At 44.5% G+C, this 24065-nt stretch overlaps 1 protein-coding gene across 4 annotated transcripts in view; it reads left to right on the top strand.

Annotated features, from left to right (window-relative positions):
• LOC122551427 (neuropilin-2-like) overlaps window positions 1-24065 on the top strand; it is a 103925-nt gene that overhangs the window by 26074 nt on the left and 53786 nt on the right. For all 4 annotated transcript variants that reach the window (XM_043693315.1, XM_043693314.1, XM_043693316.1 and 1 more), the window contains 5 exons: window positions 11127-11308; window positions 14792-15022; window positions 16115-16270; window positions 17026-17195; window positions 19916-20071. In XM_043693315.1, the coding sequence (XP_043549250.1) occupies window positions 11127-11308; window positions 14792-15022; window positions 16115-16270; window positions 17026-17195; window positions 19916-20071 (895 nt within the window). The remainder of the gene's footprint in view (window positions 1-11126; window positions 11309-14791; window positions 15023-16114; window positions 16271-17025; window positions 17196-19915; window positions 20072-24065) is intronic.

Here is a 24065-nt window from a genome sequence, read left to right on the forward strand (position 1 = left end):
AATAAGGTTCCACATATTTGGCTACTTAATAAGAAAGAGCCGTTGGTATAGTGTTAGTATATTATCATTGATAGAGGATCAGCTAACTAGACAGCTACAAGACAGAGAGTTGGGAGAAAAGGGGGAATTTTCAGGATGGCAACCTGGAGTGCCACAGGGATCAATGCTGGGGCCGCAGTTATTTACAAGATGTATTAATGATTTGGATAAGGGATGTGAATGTACCATTGCTAAGTTTGTGAGTGAGATAAAAATAGATGGGAAGCAAGCAGTGAGGATGACAGAAAGAGTCTGCAGAGGAATATAGACAGGTTAGGAGTGCAGGCAAAATACCTTAAAGGTATATTCCCTTAAATGTATTGATCTCATTCACCTCCTGTTTCTCATTGCTCTGTAAGTACACATCCTTTGGTATCTTGCTTTCGTGTGTCAGAAGTTGCAGCTCAACAAAACCCAGGCATGGTATCTTAGCCACATATTGGGCGTATTTTTGCCTTAATGAGATAAAGATTTTGCAGTGAAGACAAAACTGTGCTTTCAATCAAGTTTTCCTTCCAACAAAATTCAAATTTCTCTCTTCAATTTGCCTTCACAGTAACTTTAGTGTAGCCTGAAAGGGCTTCACAAGACTGATTCTGAAACAAAATTTGAGACTGAGTTATCTGAGGAGGTAACAGGGCAGATGATCAAGCAGTTTGGCCAAAGTCTTTAAAGAGTGTTGTGCAGATGGATAGAGAGAGGCGGAGAGGTTTAGGGATGGAATTCTGCAGCTCAATGGCCTGGTAGCTGAAGGCTCAGCTGCCAATCTGACAGCAGTTAAAATCAGGAAAGCATAAGGAGCTAGAATTGGAGGAGTGCAGAAATCCCAGGGTTGCGGGCTTTGGGTGGCCAGTGGAGATTACAGAGGTAGAGCTGGATGAGAACATGGAGGCATTTGAAAGCATCAGTGAAAGTGGCTATGGTTGAGTTGGTAACATACTGTAACCATGAGATCCTGCTTTCAAATCCCTCTCCAGAGTTGTAGAGTCAGACAACACAGTTACAGACCCTTTAGTCCAACCAGTTCAAGCTAACTACATTCCCAGATTAGTCCTTTTTGCCTGTGTTTGGCCCATATCATTCTAAACCTTTCCTATTCATGGATCTGTCTAAATGTCTTTTAAAAGTTGTAACTGTACCTGCATCCACCACTTCCTCTGGCAGCTCATTCCACATACAAACCTCACAGATCAGTTTGGGGCCACAATTATTTATGATATGTACTAATGGCTTTGATGAAAGGATCATCATTGTATTTTCAGCAAATTTGGGTACAAAGATAGGTGTAAAAGGAATAAGCTGAGAGAAGAAGTCGGCAGAGGGACACAAATAACTTTCAGTTAGGGAGAAGAGATAGTTTAGTGGCAGTATCACTAGATTATTAATCCAGAGAATCAGGTTCAAATCCTGTCATGGGGGACTATAAATTCAGTAAAGATTTCAGATTAAGATTCCAACAATTACCATGAAATCATTGTTGATTGTCAGGAAGAACCCATCTAGTTCATGCTTTCCTGGTCTTTTCTTTTTTATTTATTCATTTTGTGATATGTGGGTGTCGCTGGCCTACATGTGACTCCAGACCCAGAGCATGAATGTTTGATCCCCCAGTGTATTGATGAGGGAGTGCTGCACTGTTGGAGGTGCCTGCTTTACAATGAGATGTTAGACCGAGGCTCCATCTACCTGTTCAGGTGAATGTTAGCAAGCCCATGGCAGTATATTGAAGGAAGAGCAGGGACATTATTCCTGGGCTCCTGACCAATATCTATCCCTCAGCTGACAGCACACAAAATAAAACCGATCTCCTGGTCATTCCCAAATTGTTCAGCACGTCCATAACACTCCCACTTTAAACCTATGCCCACTAGTTTTGGACTCCCCCAACCCTAGGGAAAATACCTTGTCTATTAACCCTTTCCAACCCCCTCATGATTTTATAAACCTCTGTAAGGTTACCCCATAGCCACTGATGAAACCCTCCAGTCCTGGCAGCATCCTTGTAAATCTTTGCTGCACCTTCTCAAAACATCCTTCCGAAGGAAGGGCGACCAGAATTACACGCAGTATTGTCAAAGTGGCCTCACCAATCTTTGCTGGGTATGGTGACAAGTTTTTAAATCCCAGTTCTGCTGTGTAATGAGGTTTACACCAGGACACTGTCCACTTTTCAGTGTGGCTAATTCAGGCAAAGCTCTGTCATTCCTATCCCAACTCACAACCCCAGCCCCATCCATACAATCTTTCTACACCAGCCGGAGAACTGGTGTTTGATGTGGAGGAGCCGGTGTTGGACTGGGGTGGACAAAGTTAGAAATCATTGAGGAGAAAGTGAGGTCTGCAGATGCTGGAGATCAGAGCTGAAAATGTGTTGCTGGAACAGCGCAGCAGGTCAGACAGCATCCAAGGAACAGGAGAATCGACGTTTTGGGCATAAGCCCTTCTTCAGGTTCCTGAAGAAGGGCTTATGCCCGAAACGCCGATTCTCCTGTTCCTTGGATGCTGCCTGATCTGCTGCGCTGTTCCAGCAACACATTTTCAGCAAAGTTAGAAATCACCCAACACCAGTCCAACAGGTACATTTGGAAACACTGGATTTCAGAGCGCGGCTCCTTCATCAAGTAGCTGTGGAGCAGTTCCATAAGACACAGAATTTACAGCAAGAAATTACAGTTTCATGTTCAATATAGTTTGTTTAATATATTATTTCAATTGCATTACAGTGTGATCTTTTGCTATAAATTCTGTGTATTATGGTCCTGCTCCACAGCTAACTGATGAAGGAGCAGTGCTATGAAAGCTTGTGCATACAAATAAACCTGTTGGACTATAACCTGGTGTTGTGTGATTTTTAATGGTGTGTGTATATATATATATATATATATATGGTCAGAGTTAAATAGGGGGATCTAGTCAATGCTGGATACAAAATAATTTCTGAGGTGCAATGGCTGGATGGTGCTGTGATGGTGGTGAAAGAAATGTGCCTGATGAAATGGGTCTTGCTCGTTAAGGAGTGGGAAATGAGGCTAAGTTTGATCTTCAAAGTTAGGTGGGATTTTCAATACCTATCGGACAGCACAAGATCCTATGTTTTAGAATCACTTCATGGAAAGACAGCACCTCCAGCAGTGCAGCCCTCCCTTGGTTCTGCACTGGAAGCGACACCCAAAACGTTTGCGCTCACATCCTTTTAGCGTGCCTTGAGTCCACAATCCTACAACTCAGGGGCAAGTGCTGCAACTGAACTAACACCAACAGTGCAGGTGACTGGGTTACGAGAAAAGCACACAATCGGTGTCAAAACTAGACGAGCAATGCGATCAGCCAGGGTGACCATCCTCAATCTATCTCCACGCCGCTGACTTGAGAGTGGTGATCTGTCGAGAGAGGAAGTCAGACGCAGCCCAGAGTAGTGCATGCACTTATATCGACCTGTGCCCCAAAATAAGCAATAGGCCAGTTCGGGATCGAAAGAAGGTAGATTGAAAGGCGAGAAATGCTATTGAGCTTGTTCATCAATCGGAACCAGCTGATGGGTATGACTAGGAGAAGCAGCACGGTGGCTCAGTGGTTAGCACTGCTGCCTCACAGCGTCAGGGACCAGGGTTTGATTCCAGCCTTGGGTGACTGTCTGTGTGGGATTTGCATGTTCTCCCCATGTCTGCGTGGGTTTCCTCCCACAGTCCAAAGATGTTCAGGCTGGGTGGAATGGCCATGTGCAATGTAGGGTTACAGTGTAGGGGATGAGTCTGGGTATCTGCTCTTTGGAGGGTTGGTGTGGACCCGATGGGCCAAATGGCCTGTTTCACACTCTAGGGGTTCTATGAAACTAAGCATTTCTCTCTATGCTCAAATATGTTGTATCCACACAGGGTTAATGCTTGATGTTAAGCATCAAAATCCAAGTGACCAACAGTGAAGTCACTGCATTAGTTTTGCTGTCCCCTGCTGGCAGGAGTAGAGAATTGCGCCTCAGGTTCCCTATGGATCCCAGGACCAGGGAACAACAGATTCTGGATTAGTGGTGCTGGAAGAGCACAGCAGTTCAGGCAGCATCCAAGGAGCTTCGAAATCGACGTTTCGGGCAAAAGCCCTTCATCAGGAATAAAGGCAGTGAGCCTGAAGCATGGAGAGATAAGCTAGAGGAGGGTGGGGGTGGGGAGAGAGTAGCATAGAGTATAATGGGTGAGTGGGGGAGGGGATGAAGGTGATAGGTCAGGGAGTAGAGGGTGGAGTGGATAGGTGGAAAAGGAGATAGGCAGGTAGGAAACAACAGACTCCACTGCCCCGGCAATTGCCATCCTCAGTATGAAAGGAAGCAAATTGTGTTTTCACAGCAAATTTCACGACCCTCGGCTCGACAGGTTTTTTTTTGGAGTGCAGTCATTGTCTTCATGTAGGAAACTACGGCAGTCAATTAGCAGCCAGTCCCCACAAACAACAATGGTGATAATGATTAGGTAATTGAAGTTACTGGGTGGCTTGGGGATGGTTATTGGCTGGGACGTTGGGGAGGACTCCCCTCCTCATCCTCAAAATAGTGCCATTGAATGTTTTAATGTGTGCTTCTGAGAGTAGTCGAGGCCTCCGTTTGAGGTCTCATCAAAAAGATGGCACCTCTGACAATGCAGCACCCCCTCAGTGCGAACTGCTGCCCCATTTTGTAAATCTGTTTTCTTTACATTGCCATATCCCTTATTACTGTTTAAAATGCCATAAAAGTATTGCTGTTTTTACGAACAGCCATCAGGGACACAACCCCATATGTGAAGAAGCTTTACCTGGATTTGCTTTTTAAGAGGATTATCTTAATTCTACAGTTGCTTTCCCTTTTGCGGGAGACTCCTATGAGAGGAGTGAACAGTTCCCCTATCTGCCCTGTCAACTCTTATATACAACTAAGAATTCGTTTGAAGTGCCCTCCTGCCTCTTAAGTAAACAGGCAGTGAACTGTTCACCCGTGTCGTATTCACTTAATGGTTTTTTCCAAGAGAAGAGAGGCTGAAATGTTGCTTAATAGAAGTCTCAAATGGAAGGGTTCAATCGGCTGGATGTTGAGAAAGTGTTTCCATTTGTGGGGGACTCTAAAAATAAGGCCATAAATATGAGATAGTCTGGTTTCTCTCTGCTATAGGAACGATGTTGTTAAACTTAAAAGGGTGCAGAAAAGATTTACAAGGATGTCACCAGAGTTGGAGGGTTTGAGCTATAGGGAGAGGCTGAATAGACTGGGGCTATTTTCCCTGGAGCGTGGGAGGCTGAGCCTTATAGAAGTTTATAAAATCATGGGGGGTGCATGGATAGGGTGAATGGCCAAAGTTTTTTTTCCCAGTGTAAGGGAGTAAAAAACCAAAGGGTTGAGGTTTAAGGTGAGAGGGGAAAGATATAAAAGGGACCTAGGGGGCAACCTCTTCATGCAGAGGGTAGTGAATGTATGGAATGAGCTACCAGAGGAAGTGGTGCAGGCTGGTACAATTACAGCAATTAAAAGGCCTCTGGATGGGAATGTGAAAAGGAAGGGTTTAAAGGGATATGGGCCAAATGCTGGCAAATAGAACTGGATTAATTTAGGATATCTGGTCAACCTGGATGAGTTGGACGAAAGGGTCTGTTCTCCTGCTTACATCTTTATGCCTCGATAACTAATAAATCAATTGCAGAAAAAGCTTATTCACATAGAGTTTATTTAAAATTGGAACTCATTGCCACACGGAGTAGTTGTTGTGGATAGTGTAGATGCTTTTAAAGGGAAACTAACTAAATATTTTTTCTGTTCTTTCATGGGGCACAGACATCTCTGACTTGGCCAGTTTTTTATTGTCCTCCCCACAATACCCTTGAGAACGTGGTGGTGAATCACTTTCTCGAACTGCTACACTCCTTGGGGTTTTAAGATTTTGACCGACTGACAATGAAGCAAGGGTGCCATAGTTTCAAGATAGTGAGTGACTTGGAGGGAAAGATGCAGGTGATATTCCCATGTACCTGCTGCCTTCCTCATAGAGATTGTGGGTTTAGTAGACACCATTGAAGGTGCCTTGATGAATTTCTGCAGTGAATCTTGTTGATGGTACAAACGGCAGCTACTGAGCATGGGTGGTGAAGGGAGGGAATGTTGAAGGTGGTAGATCAGTTACCAGTTAAGTGGGTGGCTTTGTTTCAGATGGTGTCAAGCTTCCTGACCATAGTTAGAACTGTTAGAACACATCCAGGCAAGAGAGGAGTATTCCATTACACTCCACCTTTTTCCCAGGGAGTACAAAACCTATGCCGATGGCATAGGTTTTGTACTCCCATACCCTGGGAAAAAGACCTTGGCTATTCACCCCATCCCTATGATGTTATAAACCTCTATAGGTGGCTCAGTGGTTAGCACTGTTGCCTCACAGCACTAGGGACCCAGGTTCAATTCCAGCCTTGGGTGACGGTCTATGTGGAGTTTACACATTCTCACCTTGTCTGTGTGGGTTTCCTCCCACAATCCAGAAATGTTCAGGTTAGGTTAGTTGGGCATGCTAAATTACCCATAGTGTGTTCAAGGATGTCTAGGTTAGGTGCATTAGTTGGGATAAATGTACAGTAGTCGGATAGGGGAATGGGTTTGGGTGGGTTACTCTTCGGAGAGTCAGTGTGAACTTGTTGGGCCAAATGGCCTGTTTCCACATTGTAGGGATTCTATGAGATGGTCAACCCTGAGCCTCCAACACTGCAGTGAAAACAGCCCCAGATTATTAAGCCTCTCCCTATAGCTCATACCCTCCAGCCCTGGCAACAACCTTGTAAATCTTTTCTGCAACCTTTCAAGTTCAGTACCATTTTGAACATTGTGCAATCATCATCAAACATTCTCACTTTGGAGGTTACAAGGGATACAATGCATAAAGAGATCTGCGCATATGGTGGGATAAATTAACTTGGAAAGAAGCTTATAAGAACATAAGAACTAGCAGCAGGATAGGCAATTCAGCCCCTTGAGTCTGCCATTTAATATGGTCTTGGCTGAAGTCATCTTGGTCTCAACTCTACTTTCCTGCCTGCTCACCATTACCCTTCAACCCATTACTGGTTAAACATCTGACTATCTCCTCCTTAAGTTTACTCTGTGTCCTGGGCATCCACCGTATTCTGAAGTAGCAAATTCCACAAATTCACAACCCTTTGAGAGAAGTGATTTCTTCTCAACTCCGTTTTAAATCTGTTAAATCATGTACAGCGTAAACAGAAGACAGAAGTGCTGGGCTGTATATCCTGTTACTGTGCTGCAAATTCGATGACTTGAATCAATATTGGGTGACTGACCTTGTGGGGAATGCCCACAAGAGTGGGTGGAATATTAAAAGCAGACTGCAGCTTCCTGTTCCTGAATGTATTTGAGGATGTTGATAATTATATTCCGAGTTTATCCTGATCTGCCACTCCAGTCTTTAAGTATGACTGTTCAGAATCATCCAGAATGTGGAGATGGGAGGGTGGAATAGCTGGTGGGGTACGAAGACGTCAATGGGTCTACTCTTTTGGAAAATTAGGGGACCTTAAGGGATAGCATAGTGGCTCAGTGGTTAACACTGCTGCCTCATAGCACCAGGGGACCCAGGTTTGATTCCAGCCTCGGGTGACTGTCTGTGTGGAGTTTGCACATTCTGCCCTGTGGGTTTCCTCTAGATGCTGTGAGTTCAAGGATGTGCAGGTTAGGTGGGTTGGCTGTGCTAAATTGTCCATAGTGTGCAGGCTTGGTGGGTTACCCATGGGAAATGCAGGGTTTCAGGGATGGGCTGGGGTGGTATGCTCATTGGGGGGGGGGCAGTGTGGACTCAAAGGGCTGAATGGCCTGCTTCCACACTAGAGGGATTCTTTATTGAATGAGAAAATAGTCAGCGTCTCTAGTGGCATAACAGGGTTGGTATGATATATCTGTTCTTAAAAATAGATGTTGCCCACAAGGGTGGGTGGAATATTAAAAGCAGACTGCGGCTTTGGGGCCTTGTGATTCAGGCTTCCTGTTCCTGAATGTGTTCGAGGATGTTGTTAATTATATTCCGAGTTTTTACTCTATTGTAATGCCTTTACTATAGATGTATGCCACGAGCCATTTAGAGAAACATTGGGTCAGGTTTAGGAGAGGAGCATTTTGCAGCTGTCATCCCTCAGAAGCGGAACTACACGATTGCTGTTCAAGGGAAGGAAATCAGAGATGAGCAAGGGCCTGGAATTGCAGACAAGGAGCATTCTAGGGCTGTAGGGGATTCCAGGGAGGAGAGAAGCCAGGGAGCACATCAAATCCAAGGCTGGGCAAGAAATGGAATAAGGCCTGACTCTGAAATAAAACACATTTACCGGGTAGTGCTGACAGGACACCCTGACAAGTGTTTGTGGGGAGGCGATGGCCTGGTGGCATTAACATTGGACTATTAATCTCAAGATCCAGTTAATGTTCTGAGGTCCTAGGTTCAAGTCCTGTCATGGCAGATGATTGGAGTTTGAGTTCAATAATTTTTTTAAAAATGTGGAATGAAGAGACGAATGCTGATTATCAGGAAAAACACATGTAGTTCATTAATGTCATTCAGGGAAGGAAATCTGTCATCCTTACCCAGTCTGATCTGCGTGTGACTCTAGACCCACAGCAGTATGACTGATTCATAATAATTAGGGATGGGCAATAAATGCTGGCCTCATCAACGATGCCCAATCTCCCTGAATGAATAAAGGAATCAGTTTATCAAACATGGGCTGTCGGTGTGCATCGGTGGAAAAGGAACATTAATATTACCCAGGTTTATCCTTATCCCCTTCCCTTTCACAAAAGTTGCTGACTCCTAACTGGAGATTTGTTACCATGGGCATTGCCGCCCAAGCATTTCCCATATGGGAGAAATTAAGGTGAAACAAGTCTTGCATCCCTATTGCCCCTTACGTGGCCTCAGGATGTCACAAAGCTCTTGACATCTCATGAAAGAATGTTGAAATGTAACCACTGTCATCAAATTGGAGAAGTGGTAGCCAATCTTTGTACAGGAAGTGCCTACAATCAACAATGTGACAGTGACCAGATGGTCGAATCCTTGTGATACTGGTTGAGGGGTAATTATTGGTGAGGACACTCAGAGAGCTCTCCCATGCTTCTCGGAAAGAGCACCACTGGATCCTTTATGTCTGTTTGAGGGCTTTGTCCTGAACAGCTTCTGAACAGATTTAAGAACAACTTCTTCCCCACTGTTATCAGACTTATGAACAAATGTCTCGTCTATTAGAGTTGATCTTTCTCTGCACCTTCTCTGTAGCTGTTACACTGTACCCTGCATTCTGTTCTATTCCCCTGGCATTATTATGTAAGGTATAATTTTTCGGGTTAGCATGCAATACAATATCTTTCACTGTACCTCAGTACATATGATAATAGTAAGTCAAATCAAATAAACATTGCCTGTGCAGCAAGATACTTTCAGCCTGGATTCTCCGCTCTAGTCTCTGAAACAGGATTTGAGCCTGCAACTTTCTGTTTCAGAAGTAAGGCCATTACCCACTGTGCCACACCAGATACATGATCCGTGGCAACATTGTGTTGCTAACGTGCTCCACAATGGAGGCAGTCACTGTTGCCAGGCCCAAACCTGTCTTGCTCTGACAATCCACATGTGAACTTTTCAGGAGGGATCAGGGGTAGCTGTTGGAGGCTAAGAATTGGAAATAGTAACCAGAGCAGGCCATTCAGCCTGTTCAAGCCCACCCTGCCATTCAGTACCATCATGGCTGATTGATCCATCACATTCCTGAAACTCAGGTAACCAGAAATCTATCAATATCTACCACGATGTTGAGATTCCAAAATTCCCTGGGTCGAGGATTGCAAGGATTGTCTGCCCCCCGAGTTAAAAAAACATTCTCCTCATCCTGCTCCTAAGTGGCATCACCCTCGCTTTTAGATTGTGCCATCTGTTTCTAGACTTCTGCAACAGGGAAACATCTTGCCTGTGTTTGCCCCTGTCTAGCCTTCTAGATATTTTGTGAGTTGCAGCGAGATCACCTCTCATTCTTTGAAACTCTCAAGAGTGCCATCCCAGTTTGTCCAATCTCTCTTCATAGGGCAGTCCCCTTGCCCATAAATAATTGGCTGGCTAAGCCATTTCAGGGACCTGTTAAGGGTCAACCAGACCAGGGAAGGATGGCAGATTCCTTTTCCTAAAAGGGATCACACTAGTGTAGTTTCACAGTGATTGACAGTGGCTTTTTATCACCATTAATTTTTAATTCCATTTATAGAGACATGCAGCACAGAAACAGAGGCTTCGGCCCAACTCATCCATGCTGACCAGACATCCTAATCTAATCTAATCCCATTTGCCAGCACTTGGCCCATATTCCTCTAAACTCTTCCTATTCATAAACCCATACAGATGTCTTTAAAATGTTGTAATTGTACTAGCCTCCACCACTTCCTTTGGCAGCTCATTCCATATGTGCACCACCCTCTGTGTGAAAAAGTTGCCCCGCAGGTCCCTTCTATATCTTTCCCCTCTCACCCTAAACCTATGCCCTCTAGTTCTGGACTCCCCCATCCCAAGGAAAAGACCTTGTCCATTTATCCTATCCATGCCCCTCACAATTTTTAACTTTTTTTTAAGAAAAGTCGATTGAGTTTTTAAATTCTACCTACAGCCCAGTGAGCCTTGAACTTGCTTCCACTGAGCATTTGGGGCAGCACGGTGGCTCAGAGATTAGCACTGCTGCCACACAGCACCAGGATCCCAGGTTCAATTCCAGCTGCGGGTGACTGTGTGGAGTTTGCACATTCTCCCCGTGTGTGTGGGTTTCCTCTGGGTGCTCCGGTTTCCTCCCACAGCCCAAAGATGTGCAGATCAAGTGAATTGGCCATGCTAAATTGCCTATTGTGTTAGGTGCATTAGTCAGAGGGAAATGGGTCTGGGTGGTTACTCGTCGGAGGGCCAGTGTGGACTTGTTGGGCCGAAGGGCCTGTTTTCATACTGTAGGAAATCTAATCTTGGCCTCTTGACTGCAAGTGACATTACCCTTGGCTTGCCATTTTTTCCAACTTGACTTAGTATGCCTTCCTTGACTTTTCTCAGGTATGACTACATTGAAATCCGTGATGGAGATGCGGAGAGCGCAGATCTGCTGGGTAAACACTGCGGGAACATCGCTCCGTCATCCATTATCTCCTCGGGTTCTTCGCTTTACATCAAATTTGTGTCGGACTATGCGCACCAAGGAGCAGGATTCTCGCTACGTTATGAGATCTACAGGACAGGTTAGTCTTTCAGGTTACTCTGTTGAGTATAGAATAAAAGCGAGATTATCGTATATGAACATTCCTGTAAAGTTTTGCGTTTGTTCTGCCTATACCTATGCCCAGAAGCACTCTATGACGGCTGTCATTTTTAGAAAGAAAAATTCTAATGGCAAGAAGTGCAGTAGAGATCCCAAAGGCAGTATAATTTTAGTTTGTACCATTCATTAATAGGATGTGGGTGCTGCTGGCTAGGCCCAGAATTTATTGCCCATCCCTAATTGCCCACAGGGCAGTTCAGAACCAATCACATTGCTGTGGGTAATGAGGATAAGGAGAACAGGGTTCCTTCCCTAACAGGCATGAGCGAAACACAATTTTTTTTACCATATTTGATAGTGGTTACATGGTAACCAACAGGCTTGCTTCATTTCCAGCTTTTTTCTAAAAGAAACTTGAATTGAAATTTCACCATTAACCATGGTAGTTCTGGAACCCATATCCCCATCTCATTTAGCTTGGAGATCTGGTTTTGTAGCCCAGTGTCAGATGCACACATACATGCTGTCATCCACTTGATAGCATGAATCACAAAGGCCTGGGTTCAGGATCCACTCTTGGATGTAAAGTCAAGATTGACGCTGCGTTGCAGTATTGAGAGAACTGGAGGTCTTTCAGGTGAGCTGTTAAACAGAGTTACTGCCTGCCTGGACGGATGTGAAAGGTCCACTGTGTTATTTTAGAAAAGAGTAGGGTAGTTCTAATTAACATCACAGTCAACTACTCGTTATCACATTGCTCTCTGTGGGATCTTGCTGTGCACTGTTGGCGACGTTACAGCAGTGACTACACTACAAACGTACTTTATTGGCTGTGAAGTATTTTGAGGTGATCATGCAAAGCTTTATTTAAAGGCAAGTCTTTCCGGCCTTTAAAATGGGGCAGGAAGAGCTTCCTCTGTGATGGTCATAGAGAAATGGCAAATGACGCTTGCATAAGCCTTAAAAAAATACTCACCACCAGGAACATGATGTCCTTTGTGAGGACTGTACCATCAGGTTGGCAGGTCTGATTTGGTACATTTCTGGCGATGTCACCACATGACTGCTACCTTTGAACCCCCACTCAAACCCTGTTATTGATCCAGCTTTTGAACAATCTGCCACCCGCAGCCAATGGGAAAGGAAGCAGGCTTCTCATTACCCAATTGGAATGACCATGACTTTCCCTGTGCGCCAACTGCCTCTCCCGAAGCAGCTGCACCATTTTCACCATTAACAAATCATTGTGTCAAGGTGAAATGAAGGAAAAGCAGATCTTTTGTGGCACATGACTTGCGTGCTGGGAGATTACTCTTCAGTTCTATTGTGGACAATCCCAAAGGTTCTCAACCTGACTGTGGGAGGCAGGGGGAGGAGAAGAATTGGGGCTTTTGGGGAGATAATCAGCCAAGTGGACCTTTGGAACACTCAGTTTATTTTTCTCTTGTTGAGAGAGGCAAAAACAAATTGAAGTGGCCTTGAGGTTTTACAGAGGTCTGGACTGTACTGGGTTGGTTTGTTTAATGTTTGATCAGAAGCCAAGAATTAAGGCTGCTGTTTATTTAGCAATGGAGCTGAGATCTTATGAGGCGGATGATTCGTCAGCCATCCCACCTCATGTTTTTTCCTCTTGTAGCTTCTTGTGTTTACACTCTGCACACAGCCTGCTTCCAGGAGCCACAAATTACTGTTTGTTTTCTAAACGCTCTTCTGTGTCATGTTCAGTGCTAAAAGACCCAAAAGAATTAAGCTTGAGAGTGAGGGAGAGATGGTGACTGGGAGATGGAAAAGCAGGTAGAGTGCGAAAAAGGCATTGGGAGGGGAGACAAAGAGACTGCAACAGGTATATATGGAGAGTCAAAGATGTGAGAAAGACTGAGTTAGTGCAATAGAGGCAGAAAGACAGACAGATTTACATTGAGATATATGTAGGAAAAGGCAGTGGAGCAAGAGAGAGGTAGAGATGGATTTGGAGAGGCACTGAGACAGGCTGGGGAGAGCTCAGACTCAATCCTGAGACACCTTGAATGGTGTTTGCACATTTCAAGCATGATCCATATTTCATTTTATATAAGGAGTGATCATGCTCTATCTCTCAATCTCCTATGCTTGTCACTTGAGGATGCTGCTACTAACTGGGGGGCTCATTATGACAGACATGCTATGAATCCAAAGGCCTTGGTAATGTTTTGGGGACCAGGCGAACACCTACCTGCACGTCTTTGGACTGTGGGTGGAAACCGGAGCACCCAGACACTGGGAGAATGTGCAAACTCCTCGTAACCAGTTGTCTGAGGGTAGAATTGAACCTTGATCCTTGGTACTGTGAGCCAGCAGCGCTAACCACTGTCCCACTGTGCCACCATCTGCAATCAATGTAAATGTGCAACAAGTCAGAGCCAAGTCTTGATTCACATCAAATCCTGCTCATTCAGCCCCCTTGTGCTCGCTGAATAATATCCCAGTCTGGTATATGTCTCAAATTTAAGGCTCCAGCAAAACTCCTTCATCCTTCTGTCATCTCCCCCGAGATCTCTGTGTTCCTCAAAATCTGGCACATGGAACATAAAACATTACATGCGCATTCTTAATTTCTAATGCTCTACCAGTGGTTGTCATGCCTAGCCTAAACTCTTGAATTCCATCCTCATGACCTCTCGTTAGGGCTATACATTCCCCTCCACCTGTAAGACCTCCTTTAAGCTTAACCCTCCAAACAAGATTATTATCATCTGTTCCAAGACCTCCTTTATGTAAGTCAGTATCAAATTGGCCTGACAACACTCCTCTGAAGAGCTTTGTGCTATTTATTGTATTAAAGGTGCCACATAAATTCCTGACCTGGTCCTCATCCAGGACAAACACGCTTCCCATTAAGGGACAGTGGAAGTGAATCAGTAGCAGGAACGCTGACTGATTTTGTTTTGATGCCACTCCCTACCATCCTCCTACAAACCCCTGGATTCAGGGGAGGTGATACTATGGTGGTGCTGTCACTGGACTAGTCGTCCAGAAGACCAGGCGAACACCCTACAGCATGAGCCTGAATCACACCAGGGCAAATGGTGAAGTTTGAACTCAATACAAAAAAAAATCTGGTCTTAAATGGCTAGCCAAATGATAACCATGTAGCCAGCATTGTAAAAACCTATTTGATTCAATAGTGTCCTTTAGGGAAGGAAATCAGCCATCCTTATCTGGTCTGGCCTACATGTAAACTATCACTGTAGACTTTATCCACTTCAGTGACACAATGGTATTGCACAATAAATCAACCAGGGTAGCCATAGTTGTGGGCCTAGAAACCAAGCTAATAGTTGTTGAGAAAACTGTTTAATGTTCTCCATGCTCAGTGGCAATTCAACCTCATATGAGGAAGGGGACGTTTACTAAAGCTGGTGGGAGAAGAGACGGGTACAGTGCCATCTGGACTGGTTGCCTCATTGCCTTCCCTTCTTTGCAGGGTCTGACGATTGCTCCAAGAACTTTAGCGCCCCCAGTGGCACGATTGAGTCTCCCAGCTTCCCGGACAAGTACCCACACAATCTGTACTGCACTTACATCATTCAGGCGCCACCCAGGTCAGAGGTGATCCTCACCATGCTGACCTTCGACCTGGAATATGACCCCCTGCAGATAGCACCAACAGACTGCAGATACGACCGTCTGGACGTCTGGGATGGTCTTCCGGAAGGTAAGGATTGCTGTGGCGATTTGCAAAGCCAACCGGCAGTTTGGAGCTATTGTGTTCCTTATCCAAACTGTCTTTGGCATCTTCTCTGAAGTATTTCACTTTTAAGTCTTTGCGCTGACAAGATTTGACCTAATAACCCCAGCGTTTATTTTTCAACTGAATGCTTTTCCAAGATTTAACTTGGAGATTGGATTGGACAGGCGTTTATGCCACTTGTCAAGGAAAGGAACATATACCTAGCTGTAAGACAGCCAAGTGTCTTTGGAAGTGGATATGATGATGTGGTGCAGAGCGAGTGTGCCTACTGGTATCTTGATACAGATGCTGTCTCTTTGTCCAATGGGTTTCCCAGCAATGAAACATTGGAGCAACCAATCTCGCACAAAACTATTGGAGTGCAGGGGGGTGGAGGGCAAGTTGTGGACCTTCTTATCGGTCTTGCTATGGATCTGTCCAAGGTGACCCATAGGTGAGAGGAGTAGACAACAAGAAATTTTGCTGCCTGCCTCTCTCCCAAAGTCTTCTATGCATTGTGGTGGCTCAGGGACACATGAGACTTGCCCCGATGGACATATAGACCTTGCAGGGTATCGTAGAAATCAAGGACTGTGCTATGACTTAATTTTATTTGGTTTTCTTGTGAGAAAGCTCTTTATTAGTTGTTGCCATTTAAAAAAAAGAACATACTGCTTTGTTTCTTTCGTGGATGGTACTGGGGGCAACCTTGTGCTTTCTCGCTGTTTTCAGATAAAGGTAACAAACTTTTTGAGCGAGTTAAATGCGTGACACCCAGAGAGACCCAGTCAGTGCAGGGAATAACCAAAGAAACCAAACAGATAGTAGAAACATGGTTACTTTAAATCTTTGGCAAAAGGTAGCCATGGAATAACTCAAGGTCAAGTCGAAACTCCAATGACAGATTAATGCCAAGATTGAATTCTCCGGGAGGATTCCACCTGTAATGTTCATTTCAAGCTTCAGTTTATCTTTGACCCGTTACTTTTTAGAGAAAGTTTCAAAGTGGAGGGAAAATGTCTCACAGTAACAGCTCCAACTTCAAGCTCCGCTGTCTGTTTTCTCGTTGGTCCCCAGTGAGCCCACTGATTGGACGCTACTGTGGTTCGAAGATCCCAGCGGTGATCCGTTCTGATACTGGGATCATGTCGCTCACCTTCCACACAGATATGGCCGTGGCTAAAGATGGATTCTCTGCAGTGTACAACATTACAACGAAAGACACCGCAGACTGTAAGTAGGGAATCAGAAGCTGTTCGGGGAAGGGGTTAGCCCTTAGGGTTTTCAGGGTTGACCTTTCACCTTTAGGAATTAAATCAAATTCAGACAAAGTGGGTGATCGGGACCCCCTTGCAAAATCGGCATCTTATAAGATTCCAATCAGGTCCAACCCAATGATGGTCCCATCAACCTAACCGGTCCAGAATGGGAACTTAGTTAATGCCTCAGTTAAGTCATCATATCCCTTAATACCTTGGTAAACAACAGCCACAGGTTGAGAACTGACAATTGATCTGGCATCAGCTGCCATTTGCTGAAGAGAATTCCAAAGCTCTGCCATGCTTTTCAGTCCCATAAAGGGTGGCTCTAACCTTTACGCCTTGCCTCCTCATCCTGCTCTCTAAATCAGATGTTGTTGTACTCGCCCTACTCAATTTGTTCTTCTTGAATGTCTTAAAAAGGTTAATCAAATTGCCCTTAAAGCATGTAAATTCCAGGGAATACAGCTGTAATTGGTGTATTCTCGCCATGTAATTTTAACCCTTGGCATCTTGGTAACATTCTGATGTGGACTTGGCTAATGGAGCTGCACTCTGGTACACATGTACCCTTATCAATCCATCTCATTCCTTCCATACAACTGTCAACTATCTGTAATTAACCAATAGCCCTTCTCAGGGAATTTCCAGCTGCCCAGTAAAGGCCAACTTCAACCACGCAACAGGTCAAAGGTTACACCATATTAACGTATTCCCTTGTATTTCTAGCCTATCAGTGCAATAGTCCACTGGGAATGGAGTCTGGCCAGATTAGCAATATGCAGATCACTGCTTCATCCTCCTATACCTTCGGAAACTGGGATGCAACCCAAGGGCGGCTCAATTATCAAGTCAATGGTTGGACACCAAATGAGGACACTGTCAGGGAATGGATCCAGGTATGTCAAGAGTTTGAAACTAGGGTACGGGGAAAAAGCAAGAAATTGGAGGCAGAGAATGATGCTCATTTGAAGAGGCAGTGCAGACGTGACAGTCCAAAACAGCCTTCCTCAGCAGCCCCTGTCAACCTCCTTGTGTTTCTTTCAGCTAGAAGTTGAATGTTGTGCAGATCGCGAGATGTTCCTGTTCAGATATAGGGGCAGAAAGGGTTAGTGAGGTTGTGCCTCAGCAGCTTTTGGAGGTTTGCTACTGGCTGTGCAATGCTGCCCTAGCTGTTCTGATGGAACCAAATGCAGAACTAGTCATTTCAGACCTCATCAAAATGGACAGAAACACAAAGATGGACTTAGACAGTCAAAGGATCACAGCTTGTTATTTTGAGGCCAGATTCTCCATTTAAGTCTGTTGAACAATAACATAGCATTACCAGCACAGAAAAAGGCCATTCAGCCCATCAGTCCGTGATGTTATTTTTGTGTCAGGTCTCCCTCCCCAGTTGATCTAACCCTCTCAATACATCCTTCACTTCCTTTCTCAGTGTCCCCGCAGCCCCTAAACATTAATGGACCCTCTCAGAAATTCTCTCCTAAATTTCTGTGTGGCTGAAAGGGGAATATCTGGGATTGCGGAATGTTTGATCAATTACTTGGCTCCTGAATTAACATTGATCCACTTTTATTAGCCAGTGGTGCTCAGAGATGTTGGGCTCACTGGCAATGGGTTAACAGCAGCTTTTAACCTGAGTAAATGGTTTAGATGAATATGGCATCGTATTGATTTTACTGTCACTGCAATCTCCACGGGCAAGCTGAGGCATAGAACCTGGTAGAGAGGATGGATCCCACTTCTCTCTGCTCTGCCTTTCATCTCTAGAGTTGCCAATTCTGCAACTCTAATTGTCCTGAAGAGTATGGAATTTTAGACACTGGCTCAAGTGAACGAGGAGATACATGAGGAGCATTAAAATACTGTGATTTTTGATCAAAAATCTTTGAGCAGATAACAAAGAGTTGGGCTGTTATCAAATTGACCTGTGAGGGTGGTAGTTGGACTCCTGATTGATGAAGCCCCCTGGAATAATATCTAACTAGAACTGGAAACTCTACTCCTCTATAAGTCTCCAATGGCCTTGCCTATTGAGGGCTACCTTGTCCTTGTGGCTGGGGGGAAATGCAGGAGGTTTACACTGAGCAATGATGCTCACTCCGTGGGCTAGCATGGGGCATGATGGGACAAATGGTCACTTTTGCATCATAACCATTCTGTGATTCTGTGAAAACCGGTGGTCTCCCTAACCGTGTATGGGCAGCAGGTGTATGAAAACACCAACAAACATCCACATCCTTCCACAGTCAGACATTATCCTGACCTGCAAATATAATGCAGAAAATGCTGAAACTCCCTCCCTGACTTCACTGTGTGTGTGGGAATGTGTATGTATATATGTGCATGTGTGTGTATATATGTGCATGTGTTGTGTGTGTGAGTCTGTCCATCCAGGTGTGTGAATCCAGGTGAGGTGTGTATGTATGTCGATATATGTGTGCATACCTATATATATGTGTGTGTGTGTGTGCATGTGCACACACGATACATATGTTTTTGTATGCATGTGTGCACGTGTGTATCTGTTTGTGTGTGCATGTGTGTGTGTTTGTGTGTACATACGCGGCACATGTTAGCATATGTGGCATGTGTTTGTGTGAACGTGTGTACATTTGTGTGTGTGCGTGTGTATTTGTGTATGCATGTTTATTGTGTGTGTATATATACCTAAGCCGCCATTGACCACCAGCTTAACAATTAGGAATGGGGACCTAATATCAATGACATCCACGTATCCAGAATGAGTTTTTAAAATGGTGAGAGGAAGTCACACCTTAATAATCAGGAGGTGATTCAAGGCAGCAACAAGTTACAGCTCTTGGGAAAGTCTAAATTGGCTGGTGTTCTGCTTTCCTACTAAAGGACTTTAAGATTCTGTAAAGGTTTGCTCTGGCAGAAAGTTATAATGCAGGAAGAATTGAAAACCAAGAATCATGTTTATAAAACAGACCCAGTAAATCCATCAAGGAATTGAGGAGAGAACTCTTCAGGCAGAGAGGATGAGCATGTGTGAATGATCACAGAGAATACCATTGATGTGTTTGAGGAGAAGCCAGTTCATTTCATGTGGGAGAGAGGAAGGAATGGGAGATTATGGTGACAGGATGAGATGAAGTAAATAGGAAAAGGTTATTGTAGAACATATACACTGCCACAGACCTGCATGTTTTAATACAGTACCCTGCAAACTGGAGACAGACAGTTGAATTTTGTTGTGGTTTTACCCTGGTTACAATTGCTGATTGATTATGACTGACATCGAGACCTGGATTATTAAGTCACTCTGCAGTTTTCTGAAGAGCTTGAGTCCTCAGGTTTTTAGGACCTGAGGGTTTTGGTTTATCTTGAAGGAATAACTTTAAGGTTTCCAAGCCGGTTTGCATTGTTTTATTGAGGGGTAGGTCAATAAAAGGATTCAGCATGTCTTTATTTTGGGTAAAGTGCAGGCCATTGAAAATATCATCCTTCCCGCTCTGAATTTTGAGCACCAACCCAACCTGACAAGGTCAATTACCTTTGAAGAACAAAGTGCCTAAATTAATTTGATTTGTCTGAAAATGTGTGTGGTTTCTTTTGGGGAGTGTAATGTCTCAACCTCCTCTTTTTGTTCCAGGTGGATCTCGGGATATTGAAAATTGTGACTGGCATTGCCACCCAGGGGGCTATCTCTGTAGATACAGCCAAGATTTATTTTGTTAGCACCTACAAGCTGGAAGTGAGCTCCAATGGAGAAGACTGGATGGTCTATCGCCAAGGGAAGAACCACAAGGTAATGGCAGACTGATTTATATTCAGCAGAACTGAACCTAGGCAGTTAAAAGAGGTCAGGATGCTGATCAACCGTGATTTGATACATCCAATTCCAGCCTCGGGCAATTGTCTGTGTGGAGTTTGCACACTCTCCCCACGTCTGCGTGTGTTTTCTCTGGGTGTTGCGGTTTCCCCTCACAGTCCGAAGATGTGTAGGTTAGTTGGATTGGCCATGGGAAATGCAGGGTTACAGGGATAGAGGTGGGTCTGCTTGGGATGCTGTTTGGAGGGTCAGAGTGGACTCAATGGGATGAATGGCCTGCTTCTGCACTGTGGGGATTCTACGATCTTCCCCCAAAATAGCTGTGAATGGTATGGAGCGTGTTAAAAGGTTACGCAGTTATGAAACTGGGACTCAGGTGGACAGCAATATTTAGAGATTCCCAGGATTCCCTATCTCTGTTGTGAACGTTGAACAAAATGGATCAAGATGGGCGCTATTATCAGCCAATACCAGGAAGAGTGATGTTGTTTCAAGTCAAGGTGGTTAGCGACTCAGAGGGAAGTTAGTGGTGTTCCTATGTACCTGCTGCCCTTGCCCTTCTCAGTGGTGTTTGGAAGATTCTGACAATAGAGCTTTGGTGAGTGGTTACAGTCTATCTTGTAGATACACTTGCTACTGTGCATCAGTGGTGGAGTGGTTAATGTGGTAGATGTGGTGCCAATCAAACAGGCTGCTTTGACTTGGATGGTGTTGAGTGTAGTGGGAGCTGCACTCATCTAGACAAGAGGGGGGAATGTTCCATCACACTCCTGACTTATGTCTTGTCAATGGTGGGTAGACTTTGGGGAGTCAGGAGGGGAGTTACTTCCCAAAGAATTCCCAGGTTCTGACTTCCTCTTGGAGCCATAGTATTTATATGGCAATTGCAGTTAAGTTACTAGTAAGCCCCCACAATGGTAATGTTGAAGGATTCAACAATGCTATTAAATATCAAAGAGAGATGGTTACGTTTTCCCTTGTTGGAGGTAATCATTGCCTAGCATTTTTGTGGTGTGAATGTCGCTTGCCTCTTATCAGTCTTGTTCTATTATGAGTCGAGAGTGTGGTGCTGGAAAAAGCACAGCAGGTTAGGCAGCATCTGAGGAGTGGAAGAATTGATGTTTCGAGCATAAGCATCAGGAATCAGTAGTAAGTTGCTGGTTGTGAAGGTTTTCCCTGATGAAGGGCTTATGCCCGAAACATTGATTCTCCTGCTCCTCGGATGCTGCCTGACCTGCTGTGCTTTTCCAGCACCACACTCTCGAGTCTAATCTCCAGCATCTGCAGTCTGCGCTTCCTCCTAGTTCTATTGTGACCAAATCAATGAAAATACATCATGGATCAAGAAATAACTTTATAAAATCAAACAGTAAGCAGAAGTGAGAAGTTTGCGAAAAGCCTTCCTAACCATCTTTGAGTAAAATGCTGATGACAGGACTTTCCCTTGGGTGTGAAGGATCCCAGATTATATTGCAAACATCAAAACCTAGCAGCAACGAAGGAATTAGAAACAAGAACAGCTGATCTTTTGTCTAGACAAGGTGGATTTCCTTGTACAAATAGAACTCAGTAAATAGTTTGAGGAATGTGAACCTTAGCACTTGCTTTGCTCCGTCTCACACATTCCCAATTAAGGCATTAATCCTGTCAACATGTCAGTCACTTGTTTAGTTCTCCCTGCTATTTTCTGGGAGGCCCATGGCTCAGTTCAGTGTCACTGTGCTTGAGGGAATTTAGCAGTTGGTTGGGAGTTTGCGAGAGTCAATATGGATTGAGGTGGGCAGCGGAGCATGGGATGGCGAATGAAGTGGTGAGAGGGGATAGTGGGGGAGGGGTGGACGGGGCAAGGAAGTACCTTCCCCAGACCGTTGTTCACTGACAGTCTCTGATCAGGTAGCAGCAGCTGGGCGCTTAACGTCAGTGTTTGCTTCTTGTGGGTTTCTAAGGGAAGCCTGTGGTTATGCCATTGTCAGCTGGAGACACAACGTTGTGACAAGTGAAGCTTCTGCAGGAGGGAAACTGCAACCTCCAGGTGACGGGAAATGAGAGTTTCCGCGTTTATAGCATCTTTCATGCCCTCGGTGTTGCTAAGCAATTTACAGCCAAATGAGTCTCTTTGTGATGTTGGGAAATATGGTGGCTAAGCTTCGGCTCCTGGAGACAGCAATGCACTGAAGATCTGACAATCAGATCCATTGATGAAGGGGATACATTCACAAGAGCATATCAGATAGGAGTAGGAACAGACCATTGGATGTTTGAAATTGCTCTGCTTTTCAAAGATATGGCTGATGATCCACCCTGCTGTCCTGTTCCATATCACTTGATTCCCATCATTTCCAAGAGTTTATTGCTCTCTGTCTTGAATATAATCAATGACTGAGCATCCACAGCCTTCTGGGATAGAGAATTCCAAAGATTCAAAAACTCTTTGTATGAAGCCATTTTTCCATTTCTCAAGTCCAACCCTTTAACTTGAGACTCCATTTATTTGGCTTCTCGATGAGGGGAAACAGCCTTACAGTGCCCAGCCTCTCAAACTCTGGAAGAACTTCATACATTTGAATGCGGTCAGCTCTAATATTCTTTCCTAATTTCTGGGGGATATAGGACTGACCACTCTATTCAATCTCTCTTCGTAGGATATTCCCCACATCCTAGGAATCCTAGTGAACCTTCATTGCATCCCTTCTAAGGCAAGTGTTTCCTCTCTTGGGGAAGGAGACCAAAACTGGCCACAGAACTCCAGGTGTAGTCACATTGGTTGGTGTAAAAGCTCTTCACTCTTCTATTCCGATCCCTTTGTAAAAATGAAGGCGTGCATACTAATTGTTCCCCTTATTGTTCACTGTCCCTTTGTGTTAACTTACTGGATTCCTTAACAGGAAACCCTCTGAAGACCAACATTTCTAGACTCTCGCCTTCCAAATAATATGCTACTCCTCTGTTTTCTTCTAATAGAGCTGATAACGTTGCACTTCCCCATGTTGTACTCTATTGGCCACATTCACTCAACCCCCTGTCTGTATTTCTCTGCAACCCTTATTACAGCTTCCATTTCCACTAAATGGGTAGTGTTATTACACTTGATCCCCTCACCCAGGTAATTGATATCCATGCTGCAGAGAGTTGGGGTCAAGCTATTGAATGTTTTCAGGATGCAGTTGGATATAGTTCTTAGGACTAAAGAGATCCAAGAGTATGGAGAGAAAGCAGGAACAGAGTGTTGGATGATCAGCCATGGATGTATTGAATGGCGAAGCAGGTGTCAAAGGGCTGAATGGTCTAGTCCTGCTCCTATTTTCCATGTTTCTATTTTTCCAGGGTGTAAGTAACTCTGATACCTGACTATAGTATGCTAGCCTGAAACAATCTACCCACCTTTCCTATCCATTAACAAAGCTTTCTTCCATGCGCTTTGATCCATGCTAACATATTACTTCTCCTGAGTGGGGGACAAAGGTTCCTGAAACTTCTGCAGGGTCTCCCATCAGCTTATCACTGCTCCAGCAATACATAGCCACAGAAACTCCCTAGGACCCTTGCAACCCAAGTGAGAACCGTAATATCGATCGCTAGCACCTTATCGTGAGTCGGGCCACATTGCATCCATAGGTTTCCTGCATCCAGCTTGCTCAAAATCTTTCAGTGAACCTGTCCCTTTTACAAATCCGTGTTGATTCTGCCCAATTATATTGTGATTATCTCACTATCCCCTCACCATTGTCAGTAATACACAGCAGTGAGCTCCCTGCAGCTGTTAACTAAAGCGCTGGCTAGAATTGTCACAGTCGTTACATCCCGATATCAGCAAGCTAAGGCAGATTTTTGATCATTGAAGCGGAGGAGAGTAAAAGAACAAGAGGATAGAAAGGTGAAGGTAAAGAAGGTGAATGAGAGAAGAAACTAAGGCCCTATCGTCCTTGTGGCAATAACTAGAGACATTCCTTCCTCAACCGTGACTCCCAAA

The sequence above is a fragment of the Chiloscyllium plagiosum genome, chromosome 7 (genome assembly GCF_004010195.1).
Source record: "Chiloscyllium plagiosum isolate BGI_BamShark_2017 chromosome 7, ASM401019v2, whole genome shotgun sequence".
Lineage (NCBI taxonomy): Eukaryota > Metazoa > Chordata > Chondrichthyes > Orectolobiformes > Hemiscylliidae > Chiloscyllium > Chiloscyllium plagiosum.